Source organism: Anas acuta, chromosome 2 (assembly GCF_963932015.1).
Source record: "Anas acuta chromosome 2, bAnaAcu1.1, whole genome shotgun sequence".
NCBI lineage: Eukaryota > Metazoa > Chordata > Aves > Anseriformes > Anatidae > Anas > Anas acuta.
The window spans coordinates 85,515,012-85,539,124 of NC_088980.1; the positions used below are offsets into that span (position 1 = coordinate 85,515,012).

Genomic DNA, 24,113 nt, shown 5'->3' on the forward strand with positions numbered 1-24,113 from the left:
CACATGAACTGTTTTAGCTTATTTACCATCAGGGACTGTCTTCCATATCAGTTGTTTTGGTAATAACTACTTGAAATTCATTATACTGACTGATTAGTTTATAATTTCCTACAAATCACCCAGTATAGGTTCTGGTCCCCAGCTTTCCAAAATGGCTCTGTGAACCCATATATATATATGTGAATATATGCATATACCCGTACGTATATTCACAGCATTCAAGTATTGACAAATAGTTGTTTAAAAATGCATACCTAGACTGTGCACAGAAATTTCATCTCAGCTTTCTCAGAATTTCATCTTCACTCCTGGAGAACAAGGTTACTGCTATACAAACTCTGAAATAGCAGGGATTTTAGCATTGCTCAGCTAGAAGCAAAACCGTCCCTTATGCAAGCAGCAGCTGTGAAGTGGAGCTCCTCCGTGAGGCATGTTCTTCCTTTTGGGCTCTTTGCCCAGATGCTCTCTGACACAATGGGCATGCCATGAGGAGGGCCCCAGGACAAGGAGAGGTGGGGGGCATGATGGGAGAGGTGAGGTGTGGGGGCACAGCAGCAGTCCTGAGGACATTTACATTTCTATTTAAAGATAAGTGATTACTCCTGTAAAGATTAATTTTTGGAAAGGGAAGGGAAGAGTTAAAAACAAAACAAAACAAACAAACAAACAAACAACAAAAAACAATGGCAATTTGCACCATTTCAAATACAAAGATTTTTTCAGGTTAATCAGTCAGTTTAACATGAAGTGGAGTACATAAGCACCACAGCATGCTCTGAAGAGCCAAATCTGGGAAAGAAAAGCTCAGGCACTGGGCATAAGACATCACTGGAACATTCTCCCATGGAAACTAGAAGAGCTCAGTGGACCTACAGATAATAAATTGCTCACAGTAGAAGCATAAAACTTTTAAATTTTTTAGATTGCCTTCTTAGCTTAAATCTAGTGGAAGTCAGATTCCTTATTAATGACTTCTATATCTCTAAGTACTTGGAGATTTCACTCTTTAACAAGGAAAAATAGCCATGAATGTTAAGATGTCTCTTTCATTCAATCATAATAAAATTTGCAGAAAGTGTAATGAAGCAATTTGCTCAGCGGTAAGAGAAAATACATAAAACTTGTTCAGACACAGCGCTGTCCTAATCAGCGTGCATGTGCGATTCCTGGTTCAGATTTTGGGTTGCTTGAATCACCTAATATAGGATCTGTGCTATGTCTCTCCACTGACTCTAGAGAGAGCTTTTGGGGATCAGATTGTATCTCAGGCAGTTCATTTGGGCAGAGCAAAACACACAGAAGGTTTACTCTTCTGCTCAACGTGATATCCCCAATCCGTAGGGCAGTCATCCTCACCCCATGCTAATTAATGAACACAGTTTTCGGACTCTTCAGAATATTCCATGTTAAGTAAGTTATGTGTACTCAGAAAGGAAAAAAAGAGAAGGCAAACTAACACTCACCATAGGATAAAATTAAATATAGTCATATGATGATGTGACAGGACCACCACAATGCTAGATGTGTCCTTACAAGGATATTCTAGAATTAGACAGACATTTTTTAGGGCTATGTGGTTAGGCAGTGCACTTATTTTCCCACTTTTCTTTTTAGAATATGCATATGAAATGACATTAGTGCTACAGTGACAGAAAGTCATTCAACTCTGGAAAAAGACAAAGGTGGTGTAAAAAATATCCCCCACAGCCCCCTCTCTCTCCCTCCCCCTCTCCCCTTCCCCCCCCATGTGCATTCATTTTTTATTCCAGAAAAATAGAAACAAGTGCAGAATGTATGCTGTGGAGTTAAGCAGCCTGAAGGCATAGATATAAACCCATCCCCTCACTGTTCATCGCACTGAGAAGCTAGAGGAAAGATGAGATTCCTCAACAAATGCAAAACAAGAGGCAGAAACATAATCTCATCTTTTCTCAACAAGCAGGCAAATCTCTTGCACCTTCCCCCAGTGCTGGAATTACTCAGTTACCACGGAATTTGTTCAGAGTGCTTGGTGAGATGACTCTGAGCTAGAAAGTCCATAAGAAGCCACTCTCCAAGTAGATGAAGGAAAGAAAAAAGGAAAATGGGGCACGCAGTACACCAGTTCAAGGCTCTCTTTTGGAAGAATTGGCTCTGCCGTGTAAGGCAACCGGTGAGTTTTTGGAAATGATAAAAAAAGAATATTGTAAATCTTTTGATAGAAAGAGTGTATCCTAATTTTTCTGTTGGAAAGAGTGTATCTATCTATCTATCTATCCATCTATTTATCTTGGTTTTCCTTTCTCACTACAGACTGTTAAAAGGTTGGCTGGCTGCTAGTGATTTCTGTTTTGCCGTCAGTCTCCTTGTTGTGGAAAACACAAGTATAGAACAATAGTGTGGTTTAACTCTGAAATAGCTGAATACAGCAATGCTTTGCAATTTTAAATTGATATACATAATCTCATAAAAGTTTTTGAAGAGCCACGACTTATATTTCAATTATCATTAGATAACTACCAGTGCTTGTAGCAGTGATGAGGATGAAAATCAATTTCTTTCACATTACAGGTAATCAATGGTGATATAAGAAAGCTTGCATAATTGGGATCAAGTCTAGTTTTGGGGAATGCAGGCAGTGTACATTAAAATTACATACTCTTCTAAATTTCTTTTATTGTCCAGTCTATAAAGCTTAATTTATCCTTTCAATTTGCAATATGCAGAGGAATATGGCAGCTACTTTAACAGCAGTAAAAATTAAAATAATACGAGATGCCATTGTTTGCTTTTTCTGTTTGCCTTTTTTTCTTTTTTTTGAGATAGAAAGAAGAAAACTGTCAAATGAGATTTGTTCATTCTGTAAAATTAATATTTTTGCGAGAAAGAGATGTCACTGCAATTAATATTTACTCATTGATTTCCCTTGTCTGTGGTGATCCGGATATTTGCAATGAGGCATGTTGGCTGCTTCAGACAGGATTAATTCAATTAAATAAACATACAGCTTTTCATTTTAGAAATATTTCACTTTAAGTTGTGATTTAAAGAGATGACTTCATTTTCAAACAATGCTTTCTTAATATGAAAGACACTGGTTTTGGAAGTAATACTGTTGATTATATTTTTCACCATTCCCAAACAATTCTGAATTAAATAAAGTATGAATAGTTCCTCATGCTTTAACGTGTGTGCTTTAAGTGGCTTCTCAGTATCTCCTGTTCTCCTCCACAGTGATCTACTTCTCTTCTTGCTCTCTGTCTAGTTTTTCCTCAGGTATTTTTGAAGGAAAAAATCTTAATTCATGTAAACTTTAAGTTTGCGCTACTGGCAAACCTTTCCTGAATAGTGAGATGCAAAATTGCCCAAACCAGGAATTATAATGAATGACCCTGCTTCAGTTCTGTATTATTGTGTAGGTGTATCTGCAGAAGGTGAGTGTCTTCTCATGGCTATCTGTTGGTAGCTACAGCTAGAAGACAGCTGTGGTCTGTTGAAGAAATACGTCACGAGCGGCAGGTGGCATTAGATGATATCACAGCATGAAGGGTGACAGGGCTGTAAAGAAACGCAAGTGTTCTCTAAAGAGCAGGTGTTTTAACTGAAATGCAGACAAGCATCTGCACCTTTTACTAACATGGTTCAAAGGCAGTGGAGGTAATAGCTATATTTGGACTTCACTCAGAGTTTGAAGTTGCTGTGGTGTAAAACATACCTTCCATTTCTTAGGTTTTAGACACTGTAGCTTCTGAGCTCTGTATTTTGGAAGCTCAGGAGATGCATGCTACCAGGCAACTGTGTTACTGAATTTTTCTACCACTGCTCCCTAATTATTCTTTGTGTAGAATTAATTGCCATCTAAGTTTGCAGCTGAGATTGTATTGTAGCTAGCTTAAGGGTGAAATATGGCTCCTGAAGGTTCTTGTGGCCCTGGAAATGAAAAGATGGGGTAATGTGAGATATGGCTGTGGGCAGCCTCAGGCCTGTTAGCTGGGCCTGGAGTGCTTTGCTGCTGGGGACGATGAAGGCAGCTTTTTGAGAAGGATGACTACAGGTGAAAGAAAGGATGCAATGGCATCAGTCAGGGAGCCCAGGGGAGGATGAGAAGATGCACTGGTCACAGTACAGGACAGCAGGCACCAGGGAAGAGTGAGGAACTGCAGCAAGGTCCAGCACAATGCTGAGTTCTCAAAAGGATCAGCTGGAGGAAAGCTGTAGTCAAGTTGTCCCAGGCTTATTCTGTATTGATTAGAAGGAAACGTGTACAAACATTATCAACAGAAGAAGTGAAAACTGCTTTTGTACTCTGAAAGCAGCATATTTGGCAAAGTTATAAGTACTTTAAAAAAGTCTTAACTGCTAATTTGTTTTTAACAGTTTTATTTTGCCATAAGTAGTTGTAGAGGAAATATTTATTTATGTGATTAAAAGATACAAATTTAACTGATTTGTTCTCTAGTTTTGTTTTTCTTTGTAGCACTAATGGTGTTTTCATTTCCCTTTTCAGGTCCTGTCTCTTGCTGAAATGCTCTGGCCTTGTGTGCTCTTCTTGGTACTGGCTGCAATCCGTTTTCAGGAACCCCCAAAATACAAGGAAAGCTGTATGTTTTGTTTCACTTACACTCTCTTTTGCTGGCCTCTGCTTGAAGAAGTACTTAGGAATTATTAAAGATAAACTGTAATGGGGTGTGCTGGAGTGGTGTTGACTTAATTGTAGTGGAGTCAGTAGAAAGAACCTTAGAATGTGTTTAAGTTTTGTTCAGCTGTGGCTCCTCAGCAAACCATATTCAGATGGCTGAAAAAAAATATAGAGTTTAAGGTATGAATTTTCAGAACAGGTTTAGACAACATCTTTGGAATAAGTTGAATTTCTTTGATTTTAGTTGTACTTAGTTTTTTTTTTTTTTTTTTTCTTTCTATTGACAAGAAGTTCCATTTAGATGACTGTCCCAGAGAGAGATAATTATGCAGTAGATGTCAACAGTTAGGCAAGATTAATCTTAACCCTACCCATTTCCTGGGAATTAGAATGAACACTTTTAAATTCTTCCAAGTTCTTTTTTTTTTTTTTCTTTTATCTTGTCAAGTGTTAACTTCATTCAGAAAATAATAACTTAGGGTATTGTATTTTATTCAGTTTATTATTCTATTATTCACAGATGTCAGTACTGCTAATTAGTAGTTTTACAGCGAATGGCAGGCTGGGTTCCCAAATAGGGCAACTTCCCAGAATAACAAAGAAGTGAAGTAGCAGTTAAACCAGTAAGTGAAGAGACAACAAAAGATGATTGGCTATATTACTCACTGCACAAGAGCTTCAAGAACTTAAGATAGTCTGTATTTAAAGCAAGCGTGTAAGTCTTGGACCTCTCAGTTAACAAGTGAATTAGTTGTACATTCTACACAGGAGACTTTAGAATTAGTACTTTGAAGAAAGCTTGGCAAGTAAGCTAAGTGGGGCCCTTACCAAACATGGGGCAGCTTCTAGATCCTTCTCACAGAAAGCACCCCTATAGCCTGCTGCTACCAAAACCTTGCCACGTAAACCCACTACAGAAATAGTACATGTTCTGTTTCAGTATAATGTTTATTCATTCTGTTTAATTCATCATTCTACTACATGAAATAACTTCTGTGAATTGCAATAGTGGCTTCTAATGTGTACTTTGTTGTCATAATTTTTGTAAGGGGCATACCATAATGCATCATTCTCATAGGGCCGAACAGGATGTGTATTTAGTTGGTTACTTGATAATGTACTTTAAGAGATAAGTGTTAACCATGTAAGATATTACAAGGTTTGCAAATGTCAGTCTTTAACTTCCTTAGCAATCAGTCTGGTAAAACAATTGTAGATATGTAGAGTGAAACGTCTGGAGAGAATGTAGTGTGTGCTATATACGTTTACTTTAGAGTAGCTCTGGTCTGGATCCAAGTATGCAATGCATGCTAGGGGCCTGAGTGCATTAGGGGTACTTGTAGAGTACATCCTCCATATTGGGCTGACAGTCTAGCAAGCATATGTTGCAATGGTATTAATTCCATGAAAACAAACTTTCCAGAAACTGCTCCCTAATGTCTGGTTGTCATAGTCTGGCATGGCAGTTATCAGTTTTCTGTGGTGAATTAGTTGTGCTTAACGGAACACCTGCCACTGGTACAACTTTATTGTTCACAGGTGACAAAGCAACTTCCTAGAAGAAGAGAGCACAATGTTATGGTACAGGCTTTGTAACTGCAGTATCCTGGGTTTTAATTCTGCCACTGCTTGATTTTAGGTTACTTAGAAGCTCGAGATTTGCCAAGTCGGGGCCTTTATCCTTTCATGAGAACTCTTTTCTGTAATGTTGGCTCCAGATGTAGGAATACCAGTTACACAACACAGAAAAACAACCACTTACGGTAAGATGTACTAATTTATACAGTGCTTTAAGTGTCACAGTGCATCTTTCTCTACAACAAATGTTTGTATTTATGTATTTATTTTTTGGTAGAGAGGAAGAATAGGAGTTTTGTTACCACATGCTAAAAGTTTCCTTTAGTCTTGTTATGAATGGAAAAGGCATGGGGCTTTAGTCATGCCTATTTCTAATTTTCTTTGCTTTTCATGGGAATTTCTTGCTGTTATCAGACACTAAAAGCTATTTTGGAGAAAGCTGGGGGAAACCTTGTGATATTCTTGCCCTTCAGTGCTGCCAGCCAAGACCATACTTTTATCCTTCATTGGAAAGGCTATTGTTATACAAAGGTGAGACTGACCAACAGGAAGTATATCATGTGGATTTATACTTTAGGAGCATAGATGATGGGAGGTGTAAACATAGAAAAGCAAAACAATGATAGCTCTCAAGTAAGACACACAAAGAGCCAAAAGGAGTAGCAGAAGCTCTTTTAAATAAAAGAATGTGAAAAAGAAGACTGTAAGAGAGCCTTATCACGGGATCCCAGAATGCAGAAAGAGAAAGAAGTGAATGCGACTTTGAGCTTTCTTTAAGAAATGTAGTGCATCCATCTACTACAAAGTGTTGAAAAAACTGAGATGCAAAGACTTTTATACAAGCTGACACCACGTGTGACTGAAGAATGTAGTCATAAGCAACCTTTCAAAATATATAATAATAAAGTCAAATTAAGGTAAGATAAACAGAATATTTGTGTATATATGTATTCTTCATTCTCAGAAAAACTGAGAATATCTACCAAAAAGATTTTTACAGGTTTGAGTCAACTAAGGGACTGTGTGCATCATGGTTTTTATGGTTTATTATTGTAGAAGCTTATAGATAACTTTAGTTTTATAGACAGCAATAAATTCAGCTTGCAGCAAGTTGGAACACTTCAGTATCACAATAATTGGCCATAATACTTGCTTTGATTAGCCTGTTCTAGTTATTTTTTATATGTAGAGAGGTATTGATTGAGCATAAGACCATGCAAAATAAATCTTGTTTATGCACAAACACTGCAAAACAGTAATTCATTAGTAGAATTGAAGTCATAACAATTTAAGCTGGAATCATTATTAGAACAGATCTATAATCACACAAAATATTTATATGTGATAATATCTGTTATTGTACCAATATCTCTTAAAAAAAATAATAAAAATAAAAATCTAATGATAATTGTGTAGTTAAGATTGTTACATAACCACTTCATTTCTACCCCCTTTCTTGGGGGTTGTGCTTGCCCTTCCACTGCTGCTCTGGCTCATAAAGTTAATGGCTTCAATCTGGTGGCAGAGGCGTAGTTATTGCAGGTCATGATTTGGGGCATATTTTCTGGAGAAATGTGTAGTTGATGGCTTCTTTTATATGCCAGAGCGCACTTGAAGTCACATGCTTTTGTACCTTGTTCATTCATCACTGTTTTGCAGACCCATGTTACTTCTGAATTTATATGGTCCATCCAAATGTATACATTACCTCTTACATGTTAGATACTCATTCTTTTTTCTCGTTAGTCATGAAATTGGCTTTGTACAGCTATGGTTCTACATTTTTAACTGACCAATAGTAAGTTCTATATAGTCGTGGACTTGCCAGGGCTAGTTTGTGCCCAATCTCTTATCAAGCCATACCTTACTCCAGTACAGTGCATCCTGAGCCTACACTTCTTAAGGCCTCTATTATCACAGAGGGTCCGTGTTCCTCTGTGATGCTTTCCTATATTTGTCATAATTATCTTATGTATTAAATAGTCACATGTTACTCCTTTGTGTTTAAAACTGTTGTGCCATTATACATTGACAAGTGAAAGTAAAATAAATAGCTGTAGCCACTTGGCCAGAAAAAACAAAGCCACAGGCACACTTCAGGTTCAGACAAAATAAAAGTGACAAGCATCTGTGCAGTGGCCTTGCAAACTCAGTACAAAGTGTGTTGTCTGTTACCTGCAGAAGCAGTATCATCTTACTGGGTTATAGGGTTACAAATAGCTCTTGACCTTTTTAAAAAAAAAAATTTAAATATTTCCTAAAAGGATATTTTTTATTTACATCACCACCCCAGTCGCTGTTTAAGTGTGTTAAACCTCTAGAAGCTATGAATTTTATTTACTGCTTTGCATGATTACTTACGCTGCTTTGACTGAACTGCCCAAATTATATTCCATTTCAAAAGAAAAGCAGGATGAAATTTCCTTGAGGCAGTCTTAGACCTACTTAGGGATGAGGAAAATTATCTGCTTTCATTTTTTTCAAGTGAAAAACAAAATGCATCCATGTATGTATATTTATACACTCAGTAGGCCACGTGAAGTAGCTTGTAGCCTAGGTCAGGAAAAGGGTAAAAAGGTAACATGAAGTTCATCCTGAGGTCAGTCTATTCCAGCACGTCCATCAGCATAAATTAAATCAAGCTAGGGGCTGCTCTGGCTTATGCTGGCTGCCAACAGCCTTAGGAATGCAGATTGTCAGCTTGATCAGCCAAACATAACTGAATCCTATGCTGTCCCTGTGTTGAATGGACAGAAGGGGTGCTATAGGAACAGCAGTATCAAATATCTTCCCTTCGAGGATTTATGTCAAACCATGGCAGGTTCTCTACAGACATTTTCAGGGACAGTTTGCATCAACAATGGTGTGCTTATTAAGGGTAAATCAAAGACCATGTATAACTTGCACGGACACTTGACCCATTTATTTTCACAGTGTATACCACATTGTTCACATTTTGAAATATAGTTACTTTTTTCTTTTTAAATTAAATAATTAAAAAATAAACTAATAATTAAAAAACAAAACAACAAAACAGACAAACTAATCCTATTACTTCTGCTGTAACCTCCACTATGAAAATCATAAACCACCCAAACAGCTGTCCCGGCCAATAGGCTCCATCAACAGGCTGTTGGTGAGATGAGCCAGGTGAAGGCTACGATCAACTCTGTAACTTTGATTGGCTGCAAAATCTTTGACTTGGTTTTGGCTGGGATTGAGCTAATTTTCTTTGTAAAGAAGCTCACATGATGCTATGTTTTGGATTCTTGATGACAGTAGGGGTGATAACACACTGATGGTTTAGTTGTCACAGAGCAGAGCTCACACAGAGCCAAGGCTTTTCCAGCTCCTGATGCTGCCCTGCCAGTGAGGAGGCTGGAGGTGCCCCAGGAGCTGGGAGGGGACACAGCCAAGACAGCTGGCCCAAGGGATGTCCCACATAGTGTAGGGTCATGCTCAGCAATAACAGATGGGGGAAAGGAGGAGGAAGAGGGGGACATTCAGAGTGATAGTTTTTGTCTTCCCAAGGAACCATTACATGGTATGAACCGTGCTGTCCTGGACGTGGCTGAGCACCTGCCTGCAGATGGGAAGCAGAGAAAAAATTCCTTGATTTGCTTTGTCTGTGCATGTGGTTTTTGCTTTACCCAGTGAACTGTCCTTATCTCAACCCATATCTCACACTTTTACCTTTCCAGTTCTCTCCCCCATTCCACCTGGGGAGAGTGACTGTATGCCTCTAATACCATATTAAAAACAATTTAAAACTTAGCACAGATATTTAATATATAGAACCTCTGTGACATGTTTCATAAATTTGAACCTGAAAACTAAGATCATACCTGTTGCCATTTCTACTTCCCAAGGAGGTTGAGCTCAACTTCAAGAGTGGTCAGAGAAATGGCTGTGGCAACGAGGACAAGAGGGGCACAAGTGGCAGCTGGCTGACGTAATTCCTCTGGGAATGCCTGTAAAGCTAATAGCTCAGAAACAGTTTGCCTGGACTGCTGCTCTTGTGCTGCTGAGAGGCTTGTGTTTGGGAGAGGGGTGTTTGTGAGTATTTCTGGTTGCACTTGCTGCCTTCTCTTCTGTCATAGCTGGCCACCCCCACTGAACTTGCTGCCCTACCAACTAAACAAGTTTTGAAGCTCTGAGATGAAGACCAGACAATATTTTTCCTTGCTCTGATTGAGAAGTGGTTGCTAAACAGACTCTGCTTATCTACTACATTTGCTACCTACCTGCTCTGAGAACTGCTTGCTGCTCTGCTCATGCGGTTTGAGGCCAGATGATTTCTGTGATGGGATTACTTTTGAGAGATTTCAATAACAGAAATGATTAATGTTCACTCAGGTCAGCCTGTTCTATTAGATGTGCTTCTGCTATGTATTAAAAGGTATCTGTAGCATAAAAAATAAGAAGCCAAGGTTGCTTTTTGGTTGTTCCCCTGCTCTTTATCAACCCAAGGTTTGTGGATCTGAGGTGCAACATAGTGATGGGTTTGGAGGAGAGGGTACTATTAATTCCTGCATCGCCATCATCAGTCCAGCCTGGTGTTGGCAAGAGGTCATCAGAACATAAGCCTAGCTGTGTGCTCCCGTGTGAGTAAAGGTGACCTTTTCCCTGGGAACATTGTTATATGCAGTGCCTCTGAAATAGGAAGGTTTGTATACAGGTAGCAAGGCTGCATCAAGCACCACAGGTTATTTGTGATACTGTCTTTATGTTCTGCTTCTCTGATCACTCATGATTATTTTAATTTGCCTTGTTTCATGAATTTAGGTGCCAATTTGAAGTTCAGTGAACATTTGGGAAATAAAATGTATGTAGAAAATCCTGTGGAAACTAATCTAGAGTATTATGTTGATGTGTTTTTTTTTATTATTTTTTTATTTATTTTTTATTTTTTAAAGTTCTGACTGGATTTTTTTTAACCGATGTTGTTACTCTGGTCAAGCATTACACCCGTGTTCATGCTCAAAAGACACACATTTTCAGTGTATCTGGTGTTGCTGTTCTTTTTCTTTTCCAAACATGTATGTTTCTAGCTCTCAGAAATTTCAGGCAGTAGGTGTATTGGTAATGCTGGAATATGTGGTAGTTTTCAAAAGCAATAGCTAAAGTGCAGCTATTAATCACTCTGAAAGCCACCCTGTGAACAACAGAAACCTGATTTTTAAATCTCTTCTGAAAAGATGGAAAAAAATGTGGCAAGAAATTGTTCTGTCTTTAATCCATGGAAGTTTGAAGTTGGTGAAAGATTTCTCTAAAATCTACCTGGCAGTCAGCCAAGCTGGTATCAAAATAAGCTTATCTGAAACAATAAAGAACTTATTGGAAGTTCTAAGATTATTTTTTTCTCCTCGTCCGTTAGCCTAAAGTTGCAGACAACTCTGTAGATGTCAGAAAAAAATGAGGATCAGGGAGGGAGCGTAAGAGAAATGTGCTGCTTCATCTGCCCATAATCTTGTGTCCGTTTTAACAGAACTTTTAGACCAATCTGATGCAATTATGTACAGTTTTGGTTTAGTGACTTAATATCTAACTTAACTAATAAGGATGAAAACATTTTGGTAATATAGACTCAACAAAGATAGCAGATAGCTATTACTAATGTTAAATAGTTTTCTTACAGTGTTTAATATTAATTCTTAACTGTAACCAGTTAGAGAATCAAATTATTTTCAGCTTAAAGGACATGAAGGTCATGTGTTGGTGGATGGTCTCAAATCATCTGTCTCAGTCCAATAATGCTTTAGTCCAATAATGCTTTAATAATTTCCTGCTTCTAACAGAATCAAGAACCTAATGCTCTGGCAGTAGGTTATGTACAGTCTTTTCAAAGTAATTCAGAGTTTTAAAAAGCTTTTTGTATTTGGGTCCATCTGCTGTCCCTTGAGTCACAATGCTGAATTCTTTTAGTTTTCATGCTCTTGTATGCAATCTAAGTCAAGCTTAGGACTCTGGCATGACCTCTTTCTGCATGTGTTTTCCTTTCACTGTTAACTGAAGTGTGCTTAGGGTTTGTGTAGCCTTATATGAGTTGAGATACCACTGCTACTGAAAGTTTGTATAATGTGTCAAAGAACTTGTCACTGGAAAAAAATGCACCTAGAAAATTGATAATAATTGGAAGAAATTTTTTTTCTAACCTAAATATTTTCCTTTTGAGGTGCTTGTCCACAGGACTTTCTATGTTGAAGTCCTGCTCAGTGAATATCATGGCATTGTAGGAATCAGCTGGAATCAATGAGACAGGATAAACTGCCTCAGCATAATTAGGGAGTGGAATGGGAGAGCAGTGACAGTTTGTAGTTTGTGAATTTCTATCTCATTAGATACTTCTTTATCAATAGGTAAGAACTGTGCTGAAAACTATCATTCACATACAAGTCTGACGAGAAAGTAATATAAGTCTTTACTATGCTTTTTAAGTGGTGCTTATGCAACAGTTAATTGTGCTTCTAATGAAAAACAGTGATATTTTTGCTACATGACTTCAACCTAATATAATTTGAACTATATTATATATTTGAATTATATTGTATTAAAATATAATATAATTTGTTTAAAATAAAACAGATTTAAACTGCCTGGTAACATATTAGAGACGATTACTTCATTGTTAATGGTGCCTTGGGATAGTCTAAGTAATTTTAACTTGTAAATAGACATATAAAATATTTCTTGACTTCTCATTTCACCTTAAAATTAGTATTGTTAGAAAACTGTTATGTTACTGAGTAGCCACAAGATGGTAGTATTGGAGAGAGAGACAAATACATACACTGGGTTTAGCTCTGAGAATCAGTGGAAAGCCAGTAGTGATAACACAACAACATCTTTATAAATTGTTGCATGCATTTGAAAACAAAAACAAACAAACAACAAACCATAATATTCCAAGTACAAACTGCATAGATTTTCAAGAACAATGGTACCTTGAGGAGCACATCACCTAGAATTGACGTACAGCTGTTAGCATTGCTGCTTTTTTTTTGTTGTTGTTAAGGTGGTAGAACTGTTATCAAATAAACTAACTAAAAGGGAAAGGTGCCAGCCTTGGTCAGAGCCCAGAGAGAGGGGTTATCCACATTCCATCTGGTAACTTTGACTTCCCTGTTTCTGGATAACAATTGCAATGTATTGCCTTAGATCCAATAGGACAACTCAAACTTCAAGGTACAGTATACATAAAGCATGACCTGGACTCATGATACATCAGGGGAGAAAACTTGAGTGCATTCAGAAATGTTAAAGACTTCTTTTGATGTTTCTGTTTGCTGCCAGAATTGGGTTCCTTCTGTAGGTGAGCTGCTCCAGCTCAGGGATTTTTCAGTGCCCCCTTTCCTGTGGTTTTGGCTCAGTAGTGCAACTTGCATGCTAATGAGCTAAACAAAATAAAAGTGGTTACATGTATAATAGTTTTAAAAACAACAACAAATACACATTTGTCAGCTACTTGCTTCCAGATTGTAATGATGTCATCTGTCCCTTTCTTTTTCCATGGAAAAGCACTTCAGGTGTCCAAGATGGTCCAGAGAACTTTGCAGGACCAGATCTAGCCTTCTTGAAAGAGATACAAGAACTTGCAAAGGGATTTGCTGAGACCACAGAGAAAGCTTTGGCTTTAGAAAAGCTATGGGAAGAAAACTCAAAGTTCTCAGGTATGTTGTGATCTTTAAAATAATGAATTGCTTTATATATCAGGTAATGATAACCATCCAATAAAGGAACATTTCTATCTTAAAAAATAAAATGAGCAAACTCAAATTTTTGGTGATCTGAAAAAAAATAAATATCACTTTTATGATTACTATTACCATGGCTGTCATAATTCTCAGTTTTCTAAAATTGCACTTTTGTTTTACGACTTGATAGTTAACAAAGTACTGCATTGGGAAAGGTTTAAAGATAAGGATTAATAATTTGAATATATGGTAACTTATACTGACAGTTGCTTTTGAATATATGCTAGACTTTACCGAGAGGGATCTGTTGATCTGGGAAATAACCTAGTCATTCTTTCCAGGTATTTCTGTTGTACTACAAAGTATAGGGATAGAAAATATCACCAGCTCAAATGTGGTGACCTTCAGGTGAACAAAAGTACTAATGTACAAATGTACTCTTGTACTAAAAGAGTGAGACAGGAAACACCATGTTCTGATTTCTCCTTTCTGTTCCCATCCATCCTGCACATTCTTGCTGTAGCAGACCTATGCCTACACTTTCTGGCTCAATTTTTGAGCAGAAAGGTAGAAGTAAAGCAGTTGTTTTCATGCCTGGTGATCTGGGGGCTAATATGTTCTCCTGGAAGGTATTGTGATGATTTTGCCTTACTGAAAATTGAATGGTAAGCAATTTATTTTGTTTCTGTGATAATTGTAAAAATACCAGAAAGCGGAGAAATGTAGTGGATCACTGTCCTTCTAGTGTATTACTTGTTCCACACCTGTTTTCTCCTGTAGAAATGCACTTTGTTTACTACTTGCTATTTCTTATAATATGGAATTTTTCTGAAGTTAATAATGCCTTTGTGTAAAGGAAAAATATCTGATTTTTACAGGGCTCCATAACAGCACCACTTTTCTTACTGTAAGTATTTCTACATTTTATTTCTAAATTACAGTTCTTGATTTTGAAGTATCTTTATTGTAATAGAATTTTGTATCCTGTCAAGTTTTAGTAAAATACCTTTTTAAAAAATGGTATGCTTTTGAAAGGAAAAAAATAATGTCTTGAATGCTTGATAAAAGTTCAATGATTTCTTGATTACCAGTTTAAGCAAGTCTAGGTTGTTTGTAGTGAAAATTCACAGGTACTTGAAGGCTAGTTATTTATTAGGACCAATTTAAAACACTATCTGCCAAACCTTGAGTATTTCTGTTAAATCATATTACAAAAAAATTTAGAAGGAACTCTCATATTAATGTTTTCTTATTATTGAAAAACAAACAAACCCCTTAGAAAAGGAATACAGTGAGATTTGAAAGATGAGGCTCTTGCTTGGACATTACTTTGAATTTGGATTTATTATATGAATATGGCAAGCAGACTCTTTCACTTGGGAGTGAAGGAAGGCAGGTTTGTAAGATGTAGCATAACTCCTTCCAGAACTTTCTTGGCATAGTGTGTGACATGAGTTTGGGCTCTGTGTAGTCTTCCACTCTTGCAATCTCAACAGAAGGAGGGAGGCTGAATGGGCATGGTAGTGGATTTTCATTGCTGTCAGTTTTGTACGTTTCACAGAACAATAGTTTTGCTTTAAAATTATTGAAAAAATATTTTTCTCTATACTTCATTGATTACAACTTGCAACTTCATGAAACCTATATTTCCAGTTTATGTAACTTGAAATGAGATGGCATTTTCACAGTAACATTTATCAATTTCTCATGAGCTTCTTGATTGAAATTTAATCTGTTCTGGAATATAAAACAGAAGTTTTTTCAGTATTAAGAGTGTATTTAATTGAGAGTAGCCAATCATTATTAACAGCCTGTATATGCAAGCTTTTTGTAGAAGGCATGCTCATGCTAGTATTATCCAAAAGAGCCCTGATGAAACATTAACCTAGATAAATAAGGGCTGCATAATGAGCACTATGACAAATCCTATGTTTTACATACGCATCTGATAGCTTAGTCCTGTAAAAGATGTGATTTTAGCCAACAGTTCATCTTTCAAAAGCCATTTTCATAAAAATAATACTTGACATCTATCCCCCTGGTCTCCCTGGAGGAGATGTGAGGCGAGAATGGCAAGTCCCTGGCAGGATGCTGGTCTTTACTCCCTAGACTTACAAAATTAATTGCCAGACTAAAGAGCTCTTTGTGTTAGAGGTCTCAAAGGTAACCATGCTTTTTGGGAGTGTGTAATGTGTCTCCTTACAATTCTGAGCAGAAAGAATATTTAACTCTTCTAGCTCGATTTTCCATCAGAGCAGAGAAATCTGTGAAACGAAACTGCTGTAAGTTCAAAGTACGACCAAAATGTGATGAATTAATGGAGCTAGAGGGTACATTTCCAACCTGAAAAATTGTTTGAAATAGTTTAAAATTAAAGAGTGCTGAGGAAATAGCAGGTACTTGCTAGTTTTTTCTGCTAATGGGAATGTCATGTGTAAATGTGTTTTCCTCCCATACAGATGGATTTGAATGAAGCTGAAGAAATGATTTCTAGAGTAGAAAACTTGTACAAACAATCTTCCTTCTGGAACCTTCTGCACTCGCTTCCTCACCTTGAATTGAACAATACGGAGGATGGGTTAGCTGCCATAGCACAGTTTCTAGAAGTTATTAAAAAGTAAATACTCTTAAATGCTTAAAGTGCTCTGCTTTAATATTTTACCTGAAATTCTCATTCTTTTCACAGGATATTTAATATCAGCATCCTTATAGGACAAGGAAGGTGGCATTTTTTTCTGTTGACTAGATACTGCTTTTATAAAGATGTGGTAGATTTCACCCATTCTGAGCCCTTCATAACTGTATTTCTTCTCTGTCCAGCTCAGCAGTGATTCCCTAGGAGTCTCAGGGAAGGAGATTCATGGTAGAAATGGCCTTAAACTTTGTCATGTATTTTGGGATTTTTCAAAAGATTGGTTACATATGAATATAAGAAAATCACAGTTTAGATTCTAATTAGCTTAATACCTTTGTAGCACTTAATATCAGGAAAATGAATCCATTTGGTTTCTGTCTCTTACTTCTCTTGAAAGAGATGAAGCAATAAGAAAAAACAAAACAACAACAACAACAAAAACTAACATAGGAATGTATTCTGAATGTGAAAGTTTCCTGCCTTAGGTGAAGGACAGCTAGATTTGGAGGAAGATATACGGTATCAAAAGCACAGAATACAAATACATCCACCTGGGATGGAGTTAGTTTTTTCGTAGCAGCTTATATGGTGCCGTAGTTTGCATTTGTGACTGGAGCAGTGCTGATAGCGTGCTAGTGTTTTGGCTATTGCTGAGCACTGCTGGCACAACCTCAAGACTTTTTTCGTTTTTTTCCCTCTCTGCCTTCCAGTAGATAGGCTAGGTGCAGGCAACAAGTTGAGAGGGCATACAGCTGGGAGAGCTGAGTAAAGATCCCAAAGGGATATATATTCCATACCATATAATGCTGTGCTCAGCAGTAAAGGCTGAGGGAAAGGAGGAAGCAGGGGATATTTATGATTATGGCATTTGTTTTCCCAAATAACCGTTATGCATGCTGAGGCCCTGCTTTCCGGGAAGTGGCTGGACATCTGCCTGCTGATGGGAAGTAGGGAATTATTTTATTGTATTGCTTTGCTTGCATATTGCTTTTGCTTTGCCTATTAATCTGTCTCTATTTTGGTCCTTGAGTCTTCTTGCCTTCTTTGTATTTTCCCTGTCCCATGGGAGAGGGGAGTGAGCAAATATGTGGGTGGTTGACTGCCATCTGGGTCAACCCACAAGTAATTAATGATGGGAGGAGACTTGGCTATTTATCTATTTATTTATTTAAAGTCTGGTGTCCTTCAGGGCTCTTCAGTTTTCCGTAAACCAATTTGGAAAGCAAACCATGAAAACCAATGCTCACCTCTTGACTGTCCTCAGATTTCTAACATATATTTCTAGGTAGAAGTCCTAGTTCAGGCAGAATTTAGCCAGCAGAAAGGGTCCTAAATTTACAACTTCTCCCAGTTCCTGAGCAGTGCCGTCTTTGCTGTCCTCTCAGAGGTACCTAGCCCACCATGAGAAAAAGAGACTACAAAAAGCAAAGCCAAGCTGAGGGTTTACAAAACAACAGCAACAAAACTGTTTTTTTTTTTTTTTTTTTATGTCCCATGTTTTTTATGTCTCACAGTTGAGGGATAATTGATTGTCTGGTTGAACAATATGTTCTAGTCCAACACTTTTCACACCTATTCAGGTAACTTAAGTGATGTTGCATTTTGTTCTCATATTGTTGGATATACGTGACACTGAAACTGTTGACCAATTGTCTAATGAAGCTGGATTTTTATTTGCTTAATATAGGAATATGCTATGGGAAATTAATAAATTTGATTTAAGCTTTAAGTAGTAAATTATAGCTGTGTTAATGTAGTTTGTTTCCTAGTAAAGTGAAAATTGGGAGTTGTAAGTAATTCAACAGATATTTTTTATCAGTGTTACATGATGTGTTTTGTTTAATTTGTTGCAAGAGTAAGTCTCCTGTTGCTTTAAATGTATTTTGCTTCTGCAGATTGAGTGGAATAAGCCAACATTTATTGTTCATCCTGTCGTCTTGCTGCAGGGATGACTAGGAGAATACTAGTACTGTTTTTGCTCTCTCGTTTTGGTTTCATTTTAGCTCATATCTCCTACCCTGACTGTCCCTTCTCCCTGAGAACATTGGTGTATTATTTCATATCCTCAGTGAATATTGAGTAAAACTCTAATTGTAAAATCTCGCTTTTTCTATTTTATGAAAAAAATAACAAAAGATCAGTTTATTCATCAGTAACTATGTATTTTGATATTCAATTGTTTGAGCTTCATCTTATTCCACCAACCCCTTTCAGTTCTCTGTGTATGGAGAGCTTGATTTTTGTTTTATTTTCAGTACCTTAGCATCACTGAAGGATTTAGATGTGATGCCATTGGGCCAGAGTTTCTATGAAGTGGTGAAAATCGCACTGAATTTAATTGCTGAATTGGTACAGGATAGGAGCTTGGAAGGTAAGGAATTTGCTTTAGATTATTATTATATATATATATATTTTTACATACCTTGTAAGCATGTTGCAAATACATGATAGCAGTAACTTTCTGAATTCCTGCTAAATTCCCAATGTAAATGATCCAAGAATTGAATGATGTCTCTCATGTCTTTGACTTTTTTTTTTTTTTTAAACAATAATAACTGGATTTCATCAGAGTATCACAACTGCATGGCCTAATGTATCATGTTTAGAATGATCTTTCAGTGGTGAATTTTAGAGAGACTAAATCACTACAAAGTGATATCAAATCTTCCATTTGATAGAAAGATATGCTTTTGTTTCGGACATGCATGTTATATGTTATGTCAGTCTTACTTTAACCTTTATTCTTCTGTTATCACAAATTCTAGTCTTATCTGGAGGGCTACATTTTCACCATCTGCTGCTTGGTTGTGGGAGATGTGTTTAACTGGAGAAGGTAGACTGGGCACAGGACAACTCAAGATTAAGGTCAGGAACAGGTTTCATTGGCAAATTGCCTGGAGATGTACAATTAGATTCTATGTGCAGCTGCTGGTTCTGCATGGAAAGTCAGGCCAAAAAATGTATGTGGTCTAAATTCCTCTCCCACTGTCAAAAACAAGACTGAAATGATAGAAATGTAATATGTTTGAACCCCTGTACAGAGGGTGGACTTTAATTCCCTGGGCCTGACCTCAGGTCACTGCTATTTGTTCTTTTGTGTACTTTATAGCCAGCTATTCAAAAGAGAAATGAGTGACAGGTGGCCTTATAGTATAGTTTATGTGTTTCTGGCTGGCATTTTTGACTTGCTAATTGCCTTGCAGCTATGGCAAATGTTAGGAAGCTGGAAAAGCTGAGGCCTCGTAGATATATTTTCGTTCATTTAGTGTTACAGGCTTATAAACTCAAAAGAAGTGTTGCGTACAATATGCTCATGTCACCAAATATTCAGATATTTATGACAAATTAGGATTTAGTTTAAAAATAGAGAATACAGAAAGTTTGATGCCAGGAAGTTGATTTCTGGTGCAATTAATAGGTGTGGTGACAACAGAGTAGGCAGACCATAGCGTGCTATCTAATTCTTATCACAGTGGTATTTTGTAGTGACGTGGATTTCTCTGAGAGCTAGACAAGGTGTGTGAGCTGGGTATGTACTGTATCATTAACCCTTTGTCTTCACTGGTACTGCTTTAAAGCTAGCTAGAACAAAAGCAATGTAAATTGACTTGGTTTCCTGCATGCCTCTTACTGCAGTGGAGGTATGACATACCCTCCCTCAGAAAGCTCTCTGATTTGTTTCACCAGGTACAGAAGTTGTATCTTTATGTAAATCTGTTTGCAGAGTGCAGCTGGTATTCTTCTAGTGCCCTCCCTGTCAGCAATAAATCATTTTCAGCCCATATATACACACGTTTGCACAAATGCATGCATAACTGGATGCGCAGTTCAGACTGGCACAATGCTGCATCTGCTTGCAGTCACTGTGCAAGGCGTCTCATGATGATCCTATTAATGACTGGTGAAATACCATCAGATTATCTGACCTTGCCATGCTCCTAATGAAACCAGGGAATTTATCCTAGTGAAACAGGTGTTCAGGTACATTATTTTCTTCAAAAAGCTGGAAATGTTGTATTTGGGTCTCATCAAGTCTGAATCATCAGGAAACAATGCAAAAAAAAAAAAAAAGTAGGAATGCTGTAAACAAATTTTATTTTATATTTTTCTTTCAGGTTTTCAGTATAATATTTCTCTAGGGGCTGTTTTGTGGAATCCACGTGCTGTCAGAGCAGAACTTGAATCTAGGTTTGGTTTTGATGATCTCCATGTTAAGAAACTTCTAAGTTATACAGCACAATTAACAAAGGTATACTACTTGAAAATTTCACTGTCACTTTTTCCTCTGTTTTTGTTTCCTGAAGGAAATCCCTGAAGGGATTTTTCATGCCTTTATAGGAGCTATAATCATATTTTATAAAGGTAGACAGAAGCAGCATTTCATCTTTCAGAAGGTAAAAAACTTGGATGAATGTTTCCAGCTGTGTCTTGAAATTGAATACAAACTTTGTAAGCTTTGTTCAGCAGGTATTTGCACCATTATACATGACTCACTAATAGCATTACTAATCACTTGAAGCAATCTATAACTAAGGAAGTCCTTTTTCATATCAAGAATAATTCAAACAAAAGATTTTATTCAATAATATTCATGTTAGATTTTGCATGGCCCCACAAGAGAATTGTGTTCTCTTGTAGAAGCTGTAGTGAGAATTAAAATGGATGCCTTTTTTACTTTGACCTTATGGGAAATAATCACTTCTCTTAGCCTGTTTTGAAAGAAATCTGTTGGTTACAAAAAAAAAAAAGAAATTATAGATGTAAAGAATAAATACTGTTTTTACTGAAAGTACAGGGGAAGTAAATTCTGTGTTTTGCTCCATTAAATTTTTAAAATAAAGCGTAGATTTGAAGTTGCCTGGATTCTTTTGACAAGTAGCATTTTTCATCTGGTTTGATGGACAAAGAAAACCTCTCTCTGCTGTGCCTAAATAAAGATACATCAGCAGTTTTTTCTTCTTAGTTGTGCAGTCTTGACATGAATATACTTGATTGATGAGTAGTCTCAGTGGGGCTATTCAAATATATGAGCAGTATGTCTAACTTTGAAGAAAATATTTCTTCTCAGTGAAGGTTTTTTTAATGTTTTTACTAGACCAAAATGACCTCCTCTGATATTCTAGTTTGAGCTGCAGAACACTTGAAACATCTCTTGAATTTCTACTGAAGTCTAGTCTTTGACATGCTGGTAATTTTCAGAAGTCCTTTCTTTTGCTAGATATGGTCCGGAGCTCTTCTTGAGAAGAGATTATTATAAGAATGGACGATTTACACACATAGGTAAATTATATTAGCAAACAAAAACCATCAAACCCCTTTTGAATGGCCTTTTAATGAAATATAATTGATGGCCAGTGTGACCAACTGAACAGAATATTTGACAGAATATTTGTTAGCTATTTATAGATTAAGCTTAATAGTTTCATATTGTGTGCTTATAGTAGGACACTGAAGACCTTCAAAGAGTATGAAGTATGGAAACATGGTCAATGTCTGTTCTGAGCACTTCAATTCTCTATCTGATGCCCAAGCTGGTGTGGTGTCAAAACATCTGCAAAACTTTCAATACATTTCCTAATCACAGTTGCAAGGGGTTTGGATGGGAAATACCTCAGAAAGACACTATTAGGGACGTTTAAGATGTACTAAGTGATTTTTACAAGCTTTGATAAAATTTATATGATCTGGAAAAATAAATCTTTCAACATGGAATTTAGAAGTCAGTCTATGAGGAAAAAAATTGTCCTCTTGTCCGCACTGCTGAAAAGTGCCACCTTCAATTTAAAATTGGTCCACTGTATACATAATCATTGGTTGAGATGTATCACTGTGCTGATTGCTTTATACATCAGTTGTATTTATACTTGTGAAGTGGCTTCTACATAATTATTCCAGTGCAAAATACTAGTGTAGTTGGATTGTATAATTGCAAGCTATTTCAGTGTCAACCTGGAAATTAATGTAAAATAACATCACTGATGTAGCTACAGGACAAAAATTCCTTGTGTAGACAAATCTCATTACTCCACCTGGTGTAGAAGTATGAACCCTAATGGAGCCACACTGTTATTTTGCACAATGCTCTGCATGTGCAGTACCCAAGAACACTAGGCTGGATTAACTGGGCTTTGTTGTCACTGAAGGAGGCTATGTGATTTTCTTTTTAATCAGTAAATTGATATCACAGATAACACTCAGCAACTCTCTGACATACTCATCAACTTCTTGTGTCCCTGCCAGATTCCCACAGGAGAGACACTGGACCAGTTTGTGTGTTCTGCTCTGTCCAGTGTGCCAGGGGATGAAGCTGACAAAGAGAATAATGAAGAAAGATGTATTTCCACATGGCATGAGACCAAACTGTATCTTGTCCATTCTGTCAGCAAGCTCAAACTCTATGCACAGGTACATTTTAATGAGTTATTTGATTAAATTCCTAATTTTTGCATGCAGGCTGTCAACAGTGACTCAGTTAAAAGATCTGAGATAGGTATGAAATATTATTGTCATGTTTTTTTTTTTCATCTGACTAATAAGAGAAAGTAATCTTTCTTATAAGAATTGTTAGAGTGGAAGTATAATCTATCACCATGTGTCTACTTAATCATATTTTTCTCATTAACTCAAACACGGATTTGAAATGTAATAGGGAACATGGTGAAATAGACTGCACTGCAGAGGTCTGACAGAAAGAAAACCCTTTTTCTGTCTCACTTGGGCCTGAATTTGAGACAAAACTGAAAGGAGACTATGGTATATTGTTCATTTATTAATTCTCCTCCACCAGCTTAGGCAATAGTGGCTGAAGTGTGTTGAGAGGGATAAGAGAATCTCCAGGGTAACATTTTAAAATTCTGCTCTGGCAAAACAGCTTGTCATGCAGTTTCTATGATGACATGTAGTTGCGTGGAGAATAGGATAAACAAGCCACATCTTAAGGAGAACACTTACCTAGCAGACTTAACACTAGCATGTGTGTGTGTGTTTAACATTAAAAAAAATGTTAAACTGTATATTGTCTGCTCTGAAGATTTTTGCAGTATGATCTGGAGTAAGCATGTAAAACTCAGTTATTTTCTTAAAAATGTAGTTGTCAATTTCTCTCTTGATTAGTTTTACTGATCTGTGATGTCTTGAAGTCACCATTTAATGTGTTTGCCAAAAGTAATGACCATTTTGGCCACAGGTAAATCCAGTAATAATGTCAGGCATGGTTTTAAAACTGTTTGGAAGGATGTAATTGAAGCTGCTAGTCACTGGGAATTCCCTTGGTAAGCTGGATGCCTTTTATAGTGAAAATCTGTTATAACCACTATATAAGTTAGAAGGCATAATGAGGAGAAAATAAGGGCAGTCTGAGGGTTTTGACATGTCATATTCTAGGCTACACAATGGGAACATGCAGGCTCCTTCTCCGTCTCTTTGTGTAATGGGACCCCCAAAATGTTGAAGCTGCCTTTTTTATTAAAAAAACATACAAACAAACAAAAACCAACAGACAAGAAACAAAAAATAAAGACAAATCAGGAAAAAAAACAAACAGCAAAAATGACAACAATGGAAAACAACAAAAAGCAAAGTCTATGTA

The 24,113-nt window shown here is 36.9% G+C and overlaps 1 protein-coding gene across 1 annotated transcript in view; it reads left to right on the top strand.

Moving 5' to 3' along the window:
- Positions 1-1,922: 1,922 nt before the first annotated feature.
- The window catches only part of ABCA13 (ATP binding cassette subfamily A member 13), a 191,189-nt gene continuing 168,998 nt past the window's right edge, over positions 1,923-24,113 (top strand). The window contains exons 1-9 of the mRNA XM_068671052.1: positions 1,923-2,152; positions 4,487-4,580; positions 6,258-6,381; positions 13,715-13,866; positions 14,769-14,797; positions 16,350-16,507; positions 18,781-18,896; positions 20,641-20,774; positions 22,766-22,930. Coding sequence (XP_068527153.1) covers positions 2,084-2,152; positions 4,487-4,580; positions 6,258-6,381; positions 13,715-13,866; positions 14,769-14,797; positions 16,350-16,507; positions 18,781-18,896; positions 20,641-20,774; positions 22,766-22,930 — 1,041 coding nt within the window. The 5' untranslated portion in view covers positions 1,923-2,083. The remainder of the gene's footprint in view (positions 2,153-4,486; positions 4,581-6,257; positions 6,382-13,714; positions 13,867-14,768; positions 14,798-16,349; positions 16,508-18,780; positions 18,897-20,640; positions 20,775-22,765; positions 22,931-24,113) is intronic.